The sequence below is a fragment of the Tenrec ecaudatus genome, chromosome 2 (assembly GCF_050624435.1).
Source record: "Tenrec ecaudatus isolate mTenEca1 chromosome 2, mTenEca1.hap1, whole genome shotgun sequence".
In the NCBI taxonomy this organism is placed as follows: Eukaryota; Metazoa; Chordata; class Mammalia; order Afrosoricida; family Tenrecidae; genus Tenrec; species Tenrec ecaudatus.
In genome coordinates, this window is record NC_134531.1 from 71,583,066 (window position 1) to 71,602,089 (window position 19,024).

General features: G+C 39.1%; 1 protein-coding gene across 1 annotated transcript in view; it reads right to left on the minus strand.

The window, feature by feature from the left end:
* Positions 1-19,024, minus strand: part of ANKRD31 (ankyrin repeat domain 31) — a 162,357-nt gene that overhangs the window by 45,179 nt on the left and 98,154 nt on the right. Inside the window, exons 12-17 of the mRNA XM_075543046.1 lie at positions 18,217-18,361; positions 9,773-9,825; positions 7,113-7,507; positions 5,920-7,004; positions 5,286-5,435; positions 923-1,065 (exon numbers count right to left, since the gene is read on the minus strand). Coding sequence (XP_075399161.1) covers positions 923-1,065; positions 5,286-5,435; positions 5,920-7,004; positions 7,113-7,507; positions 9,773-9,825; positions 18,217-18,361 — 1,971 coding nt within the window. The remainder of the gene's footprint in view (positions 1-922; positions 1,066-5,285; positions 5,436-5,919; positions 7,005-7,112; positions 7,508-9,772; positions 9,826-18,216; positions 18,362-19,024) is intronic.

Below are 19,024 nucleotides of genomic sequence, written 5' to 3' on the forward strand. Positions count from 1 at the left end.
TTCAGCATCTTACCCAAATAAGGTATCAACTGCGACTGTGACCTTCATCTAAAGCTTGGGGCATTTTTCCAAGCTCCCTAGTTTTTATCAAAATTTGTATCTTTGTAGTTGTGTAATTGCAATGGTACTTTCCTTATACCTACAGCTATAGCTGGGGGCACTTTGAGCTCCCTGAAGCTGCCTGCAGTCCCTGTCCACATGGCCCTACTTGGCCACATGCAAAATGGCTGTTTTCTTTCTTCCATACCAGCAGGAGAGTGTTTCTCTGATGCTTCCTCTCATTTCAAAGGGCTCACCTTTTTCTTGTGATATTTTTACCATGGCTACCTGATGAAGAAAACAAAGGAGAAAAAAGAAATCCCTAGGAAACGAACAACTAACTGCTCTTACCCATTCATTTGAAACATCAAACCAACTGGAGAAATTTTGAGTTAAAAAAAAATCAGCTCTCATCACTAGAATTAGTATCTTTTATGTACAAAAATAAATTCCTTTAGATGCTCAAAAATGGATTGTATTAGATTTACAGGGAGTCTAAGTAGCAGAGTGGGTAAGCACTCGGTTGCTAACTGAAAGGTGCGTGTCTCACACACCAGCCACGCTGAGGAAGAACTATGTGGCAGTCAACTTCCATAGGTTCACAGTCTTGGAAACTCTATGGGGAAATGGGCATTAGATTATAGCATGCATGCATTCATTCTAGTCTCATTTAAATGAATTATGTGATAAAGGCCATGGCAAAACGACTGATTTAGCAATGTACTGATTTTCTAATACACACACACACACAATTATTCTATCTTGTAATTTTAAGCAGGTTTTTCAGATCATTTATTTTAAGGAATCGTGTTAATTCTTAGACATTGTCAGTGTCTTCGCCTGTTGTTATAGTAACAGGAAACTAAACTGATATATACTATACCTTTAAATGACTGTTTATAACAGCATCATGCAAGGGCAGAATTCCATACAGATTTTCACTATTAACATTAGCACCAGATTTCAATAATGCTATGATTACATCATTTGATCCTTTGTTAGATGCTTCATGAAGTGGTGTCCAACCTAAAAAAGAAACAAGAAGAGTAAGAGGGGACATGTTACTGCTTAGATATCAACATTCATATGATCTCCTTATTACTAAGGTGGTTGTTTTTTAATTATTAGAATAGCTATCGATTCAGATGTACACACAAATCACTGGACAGAAAATACTATTGAAAGATATTGCCTTAAATGTTTTAAGTTTCATTTTTGAAAAACAGTTTGATCTCATAATAAACATTTGTGAAATATAAGAACAGAAGACTCACATATTGTAAATAGAATGGAAATAGTGTAACTACTACCCATGTCAACTTGTTTCAACTTGGATATTAAGAAAAATATAGTTGTGTCTGACTTTGATATTTGTATTTCTCCCATTGTCACATTTGTCTTTAAAATGACATTTGCCTCAAACTTTAAAAATGTTTCTCCCTCTAGAATTCCTCAGACGAGATTCTTTTGTGCTTAAGCATTAATTAAGTTCTATGTTTAAAGTAGAGGTTTATAATACAGGGAATGTTGAAAAAGGAAGAGTATAATGAAGAGGAAAGGGAAGAGGGGACAGGGCAATGCTTACATTCCTTCCAGAGTTAGGGAATGGAACAAAGACTTCCAAAGAAAGGGGCTAGCTAAGTACAGCTCCCCTTACTTCCCATTCCATGTAGCCCAAACTGCTCAAAAATCTATTTCAAAATAGAAGTTATTTCAGTGGGAGACCCTGAATGGTATAAGAAATGAAAATAACAATTATGTATAATTTATGAAAGGTTCAAGAGGGTAGGAGGGTGGGGAATAGGAGCTAATACCATGGGCTCAACTAGAAAGAAAATGCTTTGAAAATGATGATGGCAACATATGCACAAATGTGATTGATACAATTGATGCTTGGATTGCCTTAAGAGCTGTAAGAGCCCCAATAAAATCATTTTTTTAAGTTATTCCAGTAATGGCTAACATACCAAAATAAATCTTATTGTTCCACTAAGCAATGCTACATTATTTAAAAGATTCAAAGTTAGTAGTAATATGCCAGTGAAGACCAAAATTGAGGAGGGGAGGTATGAAAGACATAGGCATGCCAGTGAGTTCAAATTAAAAAGCAAAAAATGTAAAGGCCTCTAACCTGCATTGTCTTTTAAATTCACATCAGCTCCAGATTCTATTAGTGCTTTCACCCGAGCCACGTCTCCTCTTCTGGCAGCTACATGAAGCCGACTTTCTCCTTTAGAATTCCTCTTGTTGATTCCAGATGTTTTCAGTGCTGTAAAATTTCGGAGCAAAACTGAGGGCTCCTTTCTGCCCAATACTGATCATTTTAAAGGATGTTTGTGAATACCTGATGACTTCCACAAAATATCCTTAGTAGGGTGCACTACACAGAAACATGCACAATGAATGTTGAACATACAAGGGAAGATGATAAAGGACAAAATGCTCCGATATGTTTTCGGGAGTTAGAAAGTACACCTGGCTTGTCAATGAGTGAATACTGCATCCTAGAGCCAGCAGATCGCATCCTAGAGCCAGCAGATCAGAGAGCCAGGCACTCAGCACTTCGAGGTATCAAGTACTACAGAGGCCAGCAGGTGTGGATTAGTGTTGGGTAGAGAATATTGATTGAAAAATCCACACGAGAAAAGTTGGAATTCCAAGCTCCCTTCCCCAACCCTGATTAGCCTGGCAACCACTCCCCTCTCTAGCCAGAAGTCAGGAAATGTATCCTCTGTAAAACTGCATCAGCAAGGTGTTGGATTCAGACAGGCAAAACAGAGGGGTATGGTGATAAAATAGAGAAGGTTATTTATTAAACCCAACCAAAATCTAAACTCACTGCCACTAAGTCGATTCAGAGTAGGCCTGCCCCAGAGGGTTTTGAAGCTATACTCTTGACCACCATCATTTGTCAGTCAGTGTGTCATACTGTGGTTGCTTGTGTGTTGCTGTGAGGCTGGAAACTATGCCACATATAAAGAATCTATCATCAGGAATGAGAAAGACGTTAACATCCTGTGATGCGGATGACACAATTTTGCTTGCTGAAAGTGAAGAGGCTTTCAGCACTTACTAAAGAAGATGAAAGATTGCAGCCATCAGTATGATTATACCTCAATATAAAGTAAACAGAATTACTTACAACTGAACCAAAGGCCAAACTCTAAGCTCATTGCCGTGGAGTCAATGCCGACTCAAAATGACTCTATAGGACAGTTTCCAAGGTATTAACTTTTTATGGGAGTAGAAAGCCTTGTCTTTCTCCCATGGAGCGAACATTTGGTAGTTTCCAATGACTGACCGCACAGTGAGCAGCCCAACCTGTAACCACTACAACAGGGCCTCTCTCAACCAATCGGCAGCATCATGACACATGGAGAAAATGTGGATGCTGGCAAAGATTTCACTTTACTTGGATCGATGATGAACACCCATGGAAAGAACAGTCAAGAAATAAGGCAAATCTGTTGCAAAAGATATCTTCCAAGTGTTAGAAAGCAAAGATGTACTTTGCGGACTAAAGTGTGCCTGACCCAAATCACAGTATTTTCAAAATCCTCATATGCATGCAAAAACTTGCAATGAATAGGAAATGTCAAAGAAGAAATAACTGATGCCTTTGAATTATAGTGCTGCTAACAAATATTAAATATACTATGGACTGCTTAAACTTAACGATTATAGGGATTGTGCAGAATTGAATGATGTTTCATTTTGTTGTACATATGGGTGCTATGAGTCAGAACCAACCAGACAGCACCTAACAACCACCACCAGAATGAATCCATCTGTCTTGGAAGAAGTCCAGTTAGAGTGCTCTTTGGCTGGGAGGATGGCAAGACTTTGTCTCACTTACTTTAGACATGTTATCAGGAGAGACCAGTCCCTGGGAAAGAACACTGTGCTCAGTCAGGGAAGCAGCAGAAGACCCTCAGGGAGATTAATTGCCACCTGGCTGCAACAGTGAGCTCAACCATAGCAGTGATTGTGAGGTTGCACAAGTCGAGGCAACACTCAGATCTGTTATATGTGGGGTCGCTATAAATCAGAACCAACTTGGTAGCATGTTGGTAGCAAACAACACTCTTTATGGGAGCAGAGGGCCAGTTTTTTTAATCTCTCACAGAGCAGATAGTGGGTTCAAACCACCAACTTTTAAGTCAGCAAATGAATACTTACCCATTTTGCAACCTGGGCTTCTCAATGTGTCATTTGAAAGTTGTAGTCATTTACTTTGGGGATCATAAAAATGTACCACAAACTGGCTGGCTTAACGCAATAGAAATTTATGGTTAGTATTCTGGAGGCCAGAAATCCAAAATGGAGGTGTCAGCAAGGCTGACGGTGTAAAAGAGAAACTTTTGTTAGCTCTTACAGCTTCTGGTAGCTGTCAGTCTTCCTTGGTTCTCAGGCTCATTCTTCACATTCCTCTTCTGTGTGTCTTAGAGCTTCCTAACCCATTTCCTTAGAAGGATACTTGTCATTGGATTTGGGTTACCTAGATAATCTAGAACTAATTCAGAATGATCTCTTTAACCCAAAATACTTAATGTAATTAAATGTGGCCATATGTTTTTGGTGGACACAGTTCAACAGTGACAGGAAGTATGTATATGAAGATCTTCAGTTTACATGAGGGGACAATGGAAGAAGAAAGATAGAACATGCAAAATCTCTGTGCCTACTTCTTATTAGGCAGTGGATAAATCTACTTCCAGCGCTTATTGGTTAACCTGACGTGGTCACAGTACTACTCCCAGAGCTATCCAAGAAGAGCTTGTTCTCAATGCCAAACATGCGTGGTTCATTATCAGACACAAAGAAACTAGTGACCATGCTTCTTAAATTTCCCTTATGTTAAAAAGAGATAGGGGGAAGGGGTTCTGAGAAAAAAAAAGATGGGGGAAAGCTAAGAAATCTGACACATCATCCCTACTGTCTCAACTCAATAATCCTGTTGCCTTCACTGTTCATCCTTTCTAACATAGGAAATTCAAAGTCTTAAGTGGAAATATAATAAGACTACATCTGAAACTTAATGGATTCTGAAGTCCTGCCTAATAGTAAAAATATCCAGCAGATATAAATAAAATAATCTTATAGCAAAATGAATAACTAAAATTAAAAGCCAACCACCAATCACAAAAAAACCCACCAGTGTATCTGAAAGTTTATAAATTCTGAGAAGAATGTATTGCTGTGCTTGATTATATAAAATGTTATCTATATAATTAGGGAATACAAACCTGGGAGACAGGTAGCTTTGAACACATTTTGTCTCCTTTTCAACTTCTGAACGTGAGTATTAGGCATATGAGCTTCTGAGTCGGGCTTTTCATTTTTCTCCTCACAAATGCTGATGGTGCTCTTGTCCCCATTATCCGCTAACCCCACATCTGGAAAACAAACACGATTAGCGTTGTAAGTGAGACTTTAAAAAAAATCCACACATTTCTAGAGCTTCTGTTTAAGACTACACTATTTCTCCTAAGGGACTGGAAACTCTTAAAGATGTTTTAAAATTAAAAACATGAAATTTTCTGATGGCAATTTGATGGACTCAATAAATCCGCATCAGTGAGCTAATCTCCTACTGTGAAAATGTTTTTATGACTCCTGATACAAAACAAGTGTATATTAAAAAGAAATATAAAAATACAGAGAAGTACTATTATTAACTTCTGCCAAAAACTAATTTAACAACCAATCCTTGATATGAATAGAATGACTTTCAAAGTAAACACTATCACTTAACCCCAGTCATGGCCCAGATGTTCCAGTTCTTATATGGGCAAATACTGAGTATAATTCAGTTGGAAATTTCTATAAAATAGTTTTTTCTACAGGAAATATTTACAAATGAAGCAAGATTATGAATACCTGGTTTGGGAGAAATTTCTTTCTCTCTTCTCTGATTAAGCTGTAAGTTGCTGACCAATTCTTTGTTCACATAGTCAGTGGGCTGAGATTCTATGTTACATAGGACCTTATTCTCTATAAGGTCTTGTCTCCTTTTTTTAACTTTAGGTGCTCCTATTACTTGAGAATGAGGAGTGGTGGATACAGGCCCACTTGAATAACTTGTTTCATGATCTTTATCAGTGCAATTCTGTTTAGTATCATGCCTCTTATCCACCTTTTCTACACTATGTATACCTGTTTGATACATGAAAGGAGTAGATGATCTGGGGCTATTATCCTGAGGCCTTCTGAACAGTTCCACATGGCTAGTCAACTCTGAAGCTTCATGTGTTGAAAGTGTTCTTGCACAAGCCCAGGAAGTTTGTTCATGATTGCCAGGAGAGTGATCAAAAGATGCTCCATATATGTAATGTCCATCATTAGAAACATGTTGTTCAGAAATGTCTGTGTTGTTGGACTCAGCAAAGGCAACAGCTTCCTGTCTTGGAAAGACGGTCAGGCTGCCTGCCTGTGAAAAGTGGTGCTCAGAAGGTAGAGACCACTGAAAACACCTTTCTTCACTATTTGCTATCTTCTCTTTGTAATTATAGTGGTCTTTGCCATTTTCAGAACACACAATATTCTCTTTAGATGCCACAGTCTTCTCAGAGGTACAGCAATCACCACCACCACCATTTTCATTATTTCCCTCTATAAAGAATGGGATAGGACTTTCCCACTTATTACGGCTCTCATTTTTCTGATCTGAGTTATCATACTGCTGCTTTTTGTCAGTGTGAGGGGACTCACGTGGTAACTTGAATTCTTTATGTAAAGAATGTTCTGAAAAAGACACTTTAGTTGGGTCAGTGGATTTGGATTCCAAGAATTGTGTATCTTGACTATCTGATACATCCAAACTCTGAGTAAGCGTTTCTTCGGAAACTACACAGACCTTGATATTATTACCGAAGTCATTTGTCAAACTTGAGGAAGCTGGGTTGGAGGGTTTGTTTGAATTTTCTGGAAAGCGTCTGGAAAGACCCTGCTTCTGCGAGACCATCCTGTTGGCTCCTCCAGAAGTGACAGCTACTGTCTTTGCTGGACTGCAGCCTCCATCATCCGCTTGTGTCTTTTTTGGTCGCCGGCTTCTTCTTTCCTTATTGTCTGACCGCTGCTTCTGAGAGACCATCCTGTTGGCTTTTCGAGAAGTGACAGCTACTGTCTTTCGTGGACTGCAGCCTCCATCATCTGCTCGTGTCTTTTTTGGTCGCCGGCGTCTTCTTTTCTTATTGTCTGACACCTTTGTGCTGGCATCTCTGACATGATCAAGATTGTCCTTTCTGGATCTTTGAGAATGTATTTGGTCCTGAGCTGACCACATTTGTGTGGATTTACGAAATTTGGTATTTTTTGAATCTTTGTGGTAATATTCATCTATCTCTTCTTTATTTATACATAAACCTTCTTTGCTTCCTTTACTGACTTTTAGATGTTCAGGCTTCTGTCTGTTGGAATTTTCATCCGCAGCACAGCAAAAACAAATTTTAGAACTAAATTTTGGTTTCTATAGAAACAAAATCGGTAGTTAGCTTTAATTTTTAGATGTAATTCTACATTCAGTTCATTCTGAATTAAATAAATCTATAATTCCACTCAATGGCATGATCAGATCTGACCATGGCCCTGCGGGGATATAACTGCTCTATCAGATACAACCGACCCATCAGAAGAGTAGACTACAAAGAAAACAGCAAAGTGTAATAGAGCCAGACTCATTATGTGTACTAGTATTTACTATGTACTGTATGGTTTAATTCATCTTTACCAGTATTTTAGCATTATTGGCCTTTTTAAACTTAATACAAAGTTTTGCCTACTTAATTTTTTGGTTTTATTCATATATAATTCATGTATCACATAATTTTAACCATTTAGTCATATTAAGAAGAGTTATGCAATCATCCAACACTAAATTTCAGAACATTTTCTTCTCATACTCATTGCTGTTAGCGCCCCATCCTCCCTGCCAAGCCTCTATAACCTACTTCATTTTATAGGGCTTTAAACTAATTAGATCAAAATTTACTTATTAAAAACAAACAAACTGAATGCTTTGGAAGCAAGCCCCTTCCCCACCCCACCCCAAACACACACACACTCACACACACACACAGTCACTATCTATCAGGAGCTAGCACATAGGAGAGTTTCCTTTTCCATTACCTTAGAGGTAGAGGAAAAAGGGATTTTAAAAAATTCATTTTATTGGTGGCTCGTACAACTCTTATCACAATCCTTACATACTCCATTGTGTCAAGCACATTTGTACATTTGTTGCCATCATCATTCTCAAAACATTTGCTTTCTACTTGAGCCCTTGGTGTAAGCTCCTTTATTCCCCTCCTCCTTCCCCTCCCCTCCTGATAATTTATATAAAAAAATTTCATGTCTTACACTGACCAATGTCTCCCTCCACCCACTTTTCTGTTGTTCATCCCCCTGGGAGGGGGTAATATATAGATCATTGTGATCAGTTTCCCCTTTCTCCCCCCACCTTCCCCTTCTCCTCCTGGTATCACTACTCTCAATATTGGTCCTGGGTTTTATCTGTCCTGGATTCCGTGTGTTTCCAGCTCTTATTTGTACCCATGTACAAGCCCTGGTCTAGCCAGATTTGTAAGGTAGAATTGGGGTTATGATAGTGGTGTGGAGGAAGCATTAAAGAACTAGAGGAAAGTTGTATGTTCCATCGGTGCTATACTGCACCTTCACTGGCTCGTCTCTTCCTTAAGACCCTTCTGTAAGGAGATGTCCAATTGTCTACAGATGGGCTTTGGGTCTCCACTCCGCACTCCCCCCCATTCACAATGATATAATTTTTTGTTCTTTGATGCCTGATACCTGATCCCACTGACACCTCATGATCACACAGGCTGTTGTGTTCTCCCCTGGGGGCTTTGTTGCTTCTCAGTTATGGCCACTTGTTTATCTTCAAGCCTTTAAGACCCAAGACACTATATCTTTTGATAGCTGGGCACCATCAGCTTTCTTGACTACATTTGCTTATGCACCCATTTTTCTTCAGCAATTGTGTCAGGAAGGTGAGCATCACAGAATGTCAGGTTATGAGAAGAAAATGTTCTTCTGGTGAGGGAGTACTTGAGTAGAGGCCCAATGTCTGTGTGCTACCTTAATACTAAACCTATACATACATGTACATAGATCTATTTCCCTATCATTATATATAAATATATTTACATATATACATGACTGTATTTAAACCTCTATAAATGCTCTTTGCCTCCTAATTCATTGTATTTTCAAAAAAAGGGTTTTCTTTAAAAATGATGGCCATGCTCCCCAGTTGGTCTGTGAAGAATGATATCTGTAGGATGATCAAAACTGGGATAATGTTTCCGCTCACCCCCAACCCCCTCCCCCAAACCCAAGCACCAAAATGAAGATCATCTGCCCACAACGTACAGTTTGAAAGGATGGAGTGACACCTTTGGCTCTTGTACTGGGTTTAGGCCAAAAGAAATTTGACATGGTTGATAAAACTTGTGTCTCTATGAAGACGGGGGAAAAGGAAATGGTCCAAAAATATTAGTTTGCCCAGATATGCTACATTGACTTAATTGTTTCCCAAACTAGTAGCCCAGAACTTTTTTATTTCCATGTAATTATTACAAAGTGTTTTAAATGCAAAAGTGAAGTCACTGTTCCCAATGAATGCTTCACTAATATTTCTTTTCCCTCTGGTGTCAATAAAATAACCAGCACACCCATCCCTATAAAAATACTTATTACTACACATAGATAGATGTACCTTGTGGGGTTGTGCACTTTCTACTTCTAATGGCTCGGCACTACTCTTCTGAGCTGTAAATAAAAGTAGAAAATCAAACACAAAATCTGCCAAAAGTTTCTAAATTTCACACATTCTTTGTCATGAAAAAACAAGCAAAGGAATAAAATTATGCAATAATTTTATATTAAAATTAGCATATCTAATATTTCTATAATTTATGATAACCATAATTAAAAGATATGAAATACTATTTGAAGACAGCCAACAACTCTTCTGTAGGAAGACTAAAACAGATTCAACAGAATGATAAGCAATAGTAAAGGTGGGCAGAGAACTGCGTATTTTTTATTTTCTCCATATATTTACCCACTTAATTCAGGAGATTATGCAACTGTGTACGCAAAGGAATAATGGGACCTTGAGTCCTAAGAAAAGTGCTCCAGATTCCTTTTCATGGCCATTCCTTGGTCACAAGTGGACTCTGATGAGCAGAATATTCTGCATTCAGAGAAAGGGTCACAATGCTGAAGAAAGCACTCCCAGAAAAGAAAAACCATGCAAGTCTCCACAAAATAGAGACGTCTGTGAAACAGCTTAATCCGAAGCCCCAGGTTTACGGAAGGCTCCAGCTTGCAGTAGGAGCCCTAATCTACTGTGAGTCTGCCTCCACACAGCGTCAGCCTCCATTGTGTTCTAACTACTGACTGGCAAAGCAAAAACTGTGCCTTTGAGAAGAGTGAGTTTTCTATGCCACTCCTGGCAATCCTGGGTCACTAGTCTGTCACTCTGCCATACCTTGATCACGTGTGTGTTGCTGTGATGCTGGAAGCTATGTCACTGATATTTCAAATGCCAGTAGGGTCACCATGTTCACTTTGAAGGAATTAGTCACTGAAAACCTTGTGTACAGAAGTGAAAGATTTTCATATACTAAAATCTCATGCAAAGAACATTGTTGGGAAAAGTGCCATAAGATGAGCTCCTCAGGTTGGAAGGCACATGGCTGAGGAAGAGCTGCCTCGAAGAGTCGACGGTAAAGACATGGATGGAGTACAGCCCATGGAAGCAAAGCTTTCGGACCTTCATTTGCTGATGGGGCACAACTCAAACTGAGATATAACTGCAAACATCAATTAATAATAAGAACTTGGAATTTAGGAAAATTGGAGGCTGTAAAATATGAAATGGAATGTATAAAAACCGACATTCGAGGCATTAATGAGCTGAAATAGACTCCTACTGGCCATTTTGAATCATAAGGATTAATATGCTGGGAATAGAACGATCAAGAGGAATGGAGCTGCATTCATTGTCAAAAGGACAACTCAAGACCTATCTTGAAGTACAATCCTTTCTGTGACAGGATTTTATCTATCTGCATTCAAGGAAATCCCATCAATACAATTATTATTTAATGCTCCCATTTCAAAAGAAGGTGACCCAATAGGATGTGGGAATTATCAAACAATTTCATCAATATCCAATGCAAGTAAATTTTTGCTGAAGATAATTCAACAACAGTTGCAGCAGTATACTGACAGGGAGCTCCATGAATTCAAGATAAATTTAGAGGAAGTTCTGGAATGAGGCATACCACTGCTGAAATCAGATGGATCTTGCAGAGAATACCTGAAAGGGATTGGCTTATGTTTTACTGACTACACCAAGGGTCGGCAAACGGAGGCTGGAGTGCCATATGCTGCTCTTTCAGTACATACATGTAGCTCTGAAGTAAAACTGAAAAATCTTAAAGGATATTATTTAGATAACGATTATTTCATTTTTTGGTTAAAATATATTTATGGCTATCGAATAATTTTTAAGTTGTTATGAGGCACAGGATTGGCTCTTCTGTCTCAAAAGTTTTCCGACTCCTGGATTATACAAAGACATTTGACTATGTGGACCATAACAAACTATTAAAGAAAAATTTATGAACATATAATTCACATATTGTACAATTCAGGAGTTCAGTCATATTTAAAAAAAGTTGTGCTATCATTACCACAATCAATTTGAGAACATTTTCTCCTTTCTTATACTCATTGCATAACAAACTAGTGACAGCACTGAGAAGACTAGGGACTCCGATTGTGTTCATATGGAACCTGAACATGGACCGAGATGCTGTTGTTCAAACAGAACAAGAGAATTCGGAATGATTTAAAATCAGGAAAGCTGTGTGTGATTGTGGCATCCTTCCATCAGACTTATTCAATCTGCACACTGAGCAGATAATAAAAGACACTGGACTAGAGGAGGAAGAATGTGGCATCAGGATTGGAGGGTGGCTTATTAACAACCTTTGGTACATAGATGACAAGACCTTGCTTGCTGAAAGTGAAGAGCATGAAGCACTTGCTAATGAAGATCAGGAGTGTAGCCTTCAAGATGGACTATAGCTCAATGTAAAGAAAACCAGTGTCCTCACAACTGGACCGGAGGGTGACATTATGATAAATGCAGAAAAGATTGAAGTCAGGATGGATTTCATCTTGCTTGGATCTACAATCAATCCAGTGATCTATTGCATCGGGCAAATCTGCTGCACAGGAGCAAGGATGTTAGCCATATCTTCAGTGACCTCTTCATGAGGGTGATCTTTGAATAAGGCCCACTCACTTTCAGTCACAAGGGTTCAGGCTTAATTTTTCAGGTGCAAAAAGGAAAACTCAAAGAGGAGAAGCCTCTGTGGTTAAATATAATGTTAAAAAGCCTCTAGGGAAATACTTTCTGGGGACATTTTCATTAAAATGTTTTAATAAAAGATATACACATTTCTTGAATGGAAAGAATTTGTTTTTCTGTTTTGTTTCAGAGGACTGATATATTTCTTTAGTCAGTAAATATTTACTGAATGTCTACTAGGTGCTTTAATAGTCTTTTATAAATAAACAAAGCTCTCTTGTTTTATGGAACTTAGATTCTTGTGGGAAAAGCCGGGGGTGGGGTGGGAATTAAGCAAAGTGTAATGTTTTAGAAGGTAATAAGTGGTAGGGGAAAATTCTAAGTAGAGCAGATTAAGAAAACCAGAATAATAAATTGCCTCCAACAACAAATGACCTCTTTGCTATGAGACTAAAAAAATGGAGTCACTGGCTACAATTACTGGATATTTTGATCCAAGATTCCATAGAAGAATCCTGGTTCACAGGAGGAATATGCAAGACAGCACTTTATATTCTCATGGATTCTAGACTTTCTGGATCCACGGAGAGCAGATTAATCCCTGAAACTGCCATCCTGAAATAACCTTTCAACTGTAAACCAAGAAGATCCCCTGACATCTTCTTTAAACTGAACAATCCTTTAGCTCAACTATCAAAAAGGGTCTGCTCTAAGCATTATACCTTTGAAGAACTAGCTAATGAGCTTATGTTAACTGCGAGCAGCTGCTCTAAAGAGAAGACACAAGCCCGAGGCAGCAGTGAGTCTGTGTTAGTGTGGGGAAACTCTGAAAAGGAGGATGGGATGGTTGATGGCACGAAAGGCACCTGTGGAAACTGTTCACTTCCTGTATGTTCTGCTATGTGTATTCTCAACATAAGTATTTCCAAAAGAAATACAATTTAAGAAAAATAGAGAGATGGCAATGAGCGTAATTTTAAAAATAAATATGCCCATAAATTCTTTGGCACACTCCCTTCAAGAAGTAGAACTTCATTCTGCACCCTTGACTTTGAACCACACTTAGTAACTTATTTCTCATTAACAGACTGCGAGAGAAGTACTGGGATAACCCACATGAGATGATCGGCCAACTCACTGCCATTGAATCAGTTCCGACTGATGGAGAGCCTATTGGACAGGGTAGAACTGCCGCCCCTGTGGCTTTCTGAACTTGACTCTTTTTTTATATATACAATAGTTTTATTGGCACTTCATCCACATATCACACAATTCAATAATTCAATCATATCAAGATGAGTTGTATAATCATAACCACAATCAATTTTAGAAAAAATTTTTCATGTTTAAATCTCTTTTAAAGTGAGCTGTATAATCACCATCAGTTCTAGTGCTCCCTCCCCCCCGCCCCCACATGCATTGTTTGCTTCCGGAGTCCCCTTGATGTCCCAATCTCCCACTTCCCACTCCCACCTCCCCTATAAACTCATGCATCAGTTATCTCTATGCATCTACTCCTGTGCTTCACAAACTGGAAAAAACAACAGAAACAATAAAAAGGAGAAACTAAATAAAGTGGTAAGGATAAAGTAATAAAAATAATACAAAGATAAACATAGAAATAATGAATAAGAAAGAAAAGAGCACCCTGAATATTTGAAAGGCCAGGGAAGAAATTTCTGTCATGGAACAAGCAAGAAATACTTGCACAATTTCAGGGTGGGGCAAGAGGGAGGCTAACGGACCAAGTACCAAGTCTGATCCAGTGTAAGAATGATCACAGTGACCTCTATCTGATAGTGAACCTGTTCAAGACCTTTGCTAGATACTTTGCATATGGATTCTGCCCTCCATAGCCAGCTACACATGGGATGCTTGCATTATGGGCTCTCATACTTTTCCTTTCATCATATTTGAATGTTGTTATTGTCATCTTTGGAACACACAAGCTGCTGTGCTTCTTCAGTGTGGACTTAGTTCACTCCTCACTTAGATGCCTGCTTGTTTGAACACAAGCCTCTTAGACCCCAGACTCTATTCTGATTGATAGCTGGCACCATCTGTTTTCTGCACCCCACTTTGCTTTAGCACCCTTATCTTTAGTGATCATTTCATGCAGGTGAGTATCAAGCAGGGCCATGTTATCAGAACAAACTGTTCTTGGACTGAGGATAAGAGTTAAGTGGGGGTCCAGAATCCATATGCTTGTCCCTAGAATATGCATGACTCAGGTTTATTTTGGTGGTCCTATTATGAAAAATTCAAAACCCCATAAGACCAACTACCCCAACAACAGCAACAAATGAATTAGAAGAAACAAAAAAGCAAACAAACAAAAGCAAGCAAGCTAAAGGCAGGGAAACAAAACGCCACAGAAATAGAAAAGTAAAAACTGACAATCATCCGCCTAGGGTATAGGAGATTGCACTTGTAACATTATCAATCTGTCCAATGACACTGCACTCTGGACACTGTCTGTATGAGGAGTCTGTGCAAGTACAGTTCCACTATGAGCCGCAACCCATGAACTGTTTACCCTAAACATGAGGATTGGTGCCAGTGGAAGCTTCTGGATCAATTCTTCCAAGTCCAAATTTGTTCCGAACAGACCAAAACCTGTCCTATCGCTACTAGGGTGACATCGAGGTACTAAATATTTGTGTGATTCTGGGTACCTTTCCATTAGACACCCATCAAACTAGGGGTTCCTGCCAAGTTCCAATTACTGCCTCTTCCACAGGGCCAGTGCGACAACTGTCTTATTCCTCTCCCAACCGAGTACCCGAGTCCTCAGTCCAAGAGTGCAGGCAGCATCAAGGCAGGGCACAGATCATTCTGCTGCACCTCTATGCTGTCTTCTGGTGTAGCCCCTGGGTTATGCCATACTACGGAGCCTACAACTCTTTATGGGAGTAGAAATTCTCATTTTTTCACAGTTGAGCAGCTGGTGATTGTGAACTGCTAATATTGTGGTTAAAAGGCCAAAGCACAACCCATTGGTGTAATCCAAAGATGGCAAATTACCAAATCTAAGACTGGAGGAGGGAACCGTATTAGAGCTTCAATTCTGAGCACCCGGCCGGTTTGCAGAAGGTTATGGAGGCCAGTGAAAGCCCCAAATCCATTTGGGGGACCCCACATGGACTAAGCCTTCAATGGACCCCCTCGAACCATAGACCAGTAACGTGAACAGCCTTGCTATCAGACAGGGTGCATTGGAAAGTGGAGTAATGCAGATGTAATTATGTTAAAATTTAACACTTTATCAGTCGCTCTCCCTTTTGACACACTTTTAATCTATCCTACCTTTTATTTATTTACTTTTAATCTATCCTACTTTTCAATATTTTCTTTTTTTTATTCAGATTTTTCTCTTTTAGTTAATGTTGGGTCTCTTGCTTTTGTTTTTTCGGTATGGTTTTCTGTACATGGAGTCCAGGATGGGTAAATCTATAGACAGTAACTGGATCAACAGTTTCTTAAGGTTATGGTAGGGGAGGTTGGAGGTTGAAGGCAAGTGGGAAATTAATAAGTACACAAAAGAAGAAGATATTTCAGAATTGATTGTTGTGATGTGTGAGCAACTCTTTTATAATACGCTCGAACCATTGAATTTTATGATATGTAAATCATATGTAAATAAAACTGGTTTTTAAAAAGAACAACAAAAAAGGCCAAAGCACAGCTACTATACTACTTGGGCTCCCATATGAGATTTGGTTGTAAAACTACTGCATTTTTTTTCTTGTGTGTACTCTCTCTTTCATTTGAGTCACTTGCTCTGAATCAGCGGCCACAGAGCTCTGACCACATGGCGAGAACCATCTGTCTGTCGATAAGGTCTGTCAATAACTAAGGTCTGTCAAGAGCCATGTAAGTGAGTTTGAAAGATGCTTTTTATGCCATGATTTAGGAATGCAGCACTTGCAAATAATTACATGTGAGAGACTCTGATGCAGAAACACTTAGCTGAACCTGACTTTCAGAAAGTAGGGGAGATCATGAATGTTAGTTTAAGCTACAAGGTTTGGAGCAATTGATACATAGCATTAGATAATAGAGTAAAAGTGGGAAGGGAGCAAGTTGTAGCAGTAAATAATGTAAGTCTAGGCTGCATTTGTTTTTAAAAATAATTTTATTGGGGCTCATACAACTCATATCACAATCCATACATACATCCACTGACTCAAGCACATTTGTACATTTGTTGCTATCATCATTTTCAAAACATTTTCTTTCTACATGAGCCCTTGGTATCAGTTCCTCATTTTCCCCCTCCATCCTTCCCCCCTCCCCACTTACCCACCCTCACGAACCCTTGATAATTTATAATTATTGTGTTTTCATGTCATATACTGACTGATGTCTCCCTTTACCCACTTTTCTGTTGTCAATCCCCAAGGAGGGGTTTATATGTAGATTATTGTAATTGGTCCCCCCTTTTTACCCCACCTTCCCCTTCCCCTCCTGGTATCATTACTCTCATTATTGGTCCTGAGGGGTTTATCTGTCCTGGATTCCCTGTATTTCCAATTCTTATCAGTACCAGTGTACATCCTCTGGTCTAGCCAGATTTGCAAGGTAGAATTGGGTTCATGATGGTGGGGGGTGGAGGGGGGCTGAAGCATTAAAGAAGTAGAGGAAAGTTGTATGTTTCATCGGTGCTATACTGCGCCCTGACTGGCTTGTCTCCTCCCTGCGACCCTTCTGTAAGGGATGTCCAGTTTAGGCTGCATTTGTAAGGACATATTTGAACTAAGACTTGAAGGAGTTGAGTGAGGAAAACACATCTGAGAAACAGAATGAGGGGCCAGTGTGTTGGAATTCAAGTGATGGAGGTAGAGAATGGTAGAAGAAGAGGTGAATCAGTGGAGTGACCCACAGATAAGGATTTGTAGGTCCTTATAAAGATATTGGATCCCTGGTGGCACACTTGTTAAGCATTCAATTGTCAAAAGAAAGGTCAGTGCCTCAAACCCCCCAGTCCCTCTGTGTGTGTGCATGCGGGCGTGTATGTGTGTGTGCGCGTGAGAGAGAGGAGGGAGAGAGAGAGAGAGAGAGAGAGAGAGAGAGAGAGAGAGAGAGAAGGCAGTCTGCTTGCAAAATGATTTGTAGACTCTATGAGGGCAGCTCTACTGTGTCCTAGAGGGTCACTATGAGTCAGAATCAACTTGATGGCAAATGGGTTTTCAGGTAAGAATACTAGTTTTTTAAAGATGAATGGTCAGCCACTATAAGGTTGTTGTTTTTTTTCACTATAAGGTTTTAAGTAGAGTATTGTGGGTTTTTTTTAATCTAACAGATGCATTAGGACAGTATGAAGAACTGTGCCCTCTATTTAAATCATATTACATAATCTTTTTATTTTTCAATAGTCAACAGCATATCAAGTTATTTTGTAGTTTAATTTAGCAGTTTATTTGGATGGGAGGCTCAGGTACTGCTTTAAGAAACAAAAATCTTAGGATACGGAAATAAACAATCCTGGCCATATTCATTTAAAGGGATAAACCAATTTATAATTTACACCATAGCATATTATTCAATCAAAAGATTTTGGGAGTGGAGGGGAACCTAGAAATTTATAAGATTCTTAAGGACATTCAAAGTACAACCTGGAGAAAAGTACACTTAGCATTATTTTTCTGTTCTTTTAGATTCCTTACAAACAAGTCAGCATACTTTAGCAAAGGTATGGAAAGATGGTACCACTGTATAAATACATATGAGGAACATGTGAGGAAACATGAGGATAATAATTTAATTTCTATAATCCTAAATTTAGTTTCTGTACCTTTTTATTAAACACACACAACAGAACAGTTTCATCTTACCTGACAGAAGGTGTTTTTGTTGTTTAGTAATATGTCTCTCAAGGAGGCGCTTCATACTTGAATCCTTGGCCACATCCAAAGCTGACTTTCCAAAGTCACTTCTGAATAATGGATCTGCTCCCTTCAGGAGAAGTAACTCTGCCACCTAGAGGAAGCGTGCTTGTGAGGGAGCTTAGACAAAAGGTTTATTGTTGGAAATGTGACCTTGCATGCAACTTTAGGTAGCAACAAATATCTCTTTCACGAACACAGAATTTCAGTTTACTTATGATATCTCTGTACTGTATTTTTATGAATCTATTGCTTCTGATGCATAAATTTTTAATCTAAAAGTATAAATCCCTTCTCTTGAGAGACAGAGAGAAGGAGGAGAAAGGTAGATAAGGGAAGAAAAAGAGGAAAGGGGAATGCTGAAGGCAGGAGAAAGGGAAGGGACTGAAAGGGAAGTTGAAGAGGAGGAGGGACTGGAAAGAAGGAAGGGGAAGCTGAGACAGGAATATCTGTGGTTTGCCTGCTAATGAAAGGGAGTGGTTAGATACCAAGAGTCAGGATTGGGATCTGTAGTCCAACATGGAACTTTAACAGGTGCAGGATAGTTAGTTGCTGTTGCTGCACTGGACCTCAGACTCTCACAGAGAAACTGGTCAATCCTTAATCTGTTGCCACTTACTTCTCAAGTAAACACCCCTATGAAGCACTCCCTAACTCCATCCAAGTTGCCCTAGAGAAAAATGACTTCTACTCTGCAAGTGATGGCAGAGTGGAATATGCACTGCTAACCATCAGTTCCGTGGGAGAAAGATGAGAC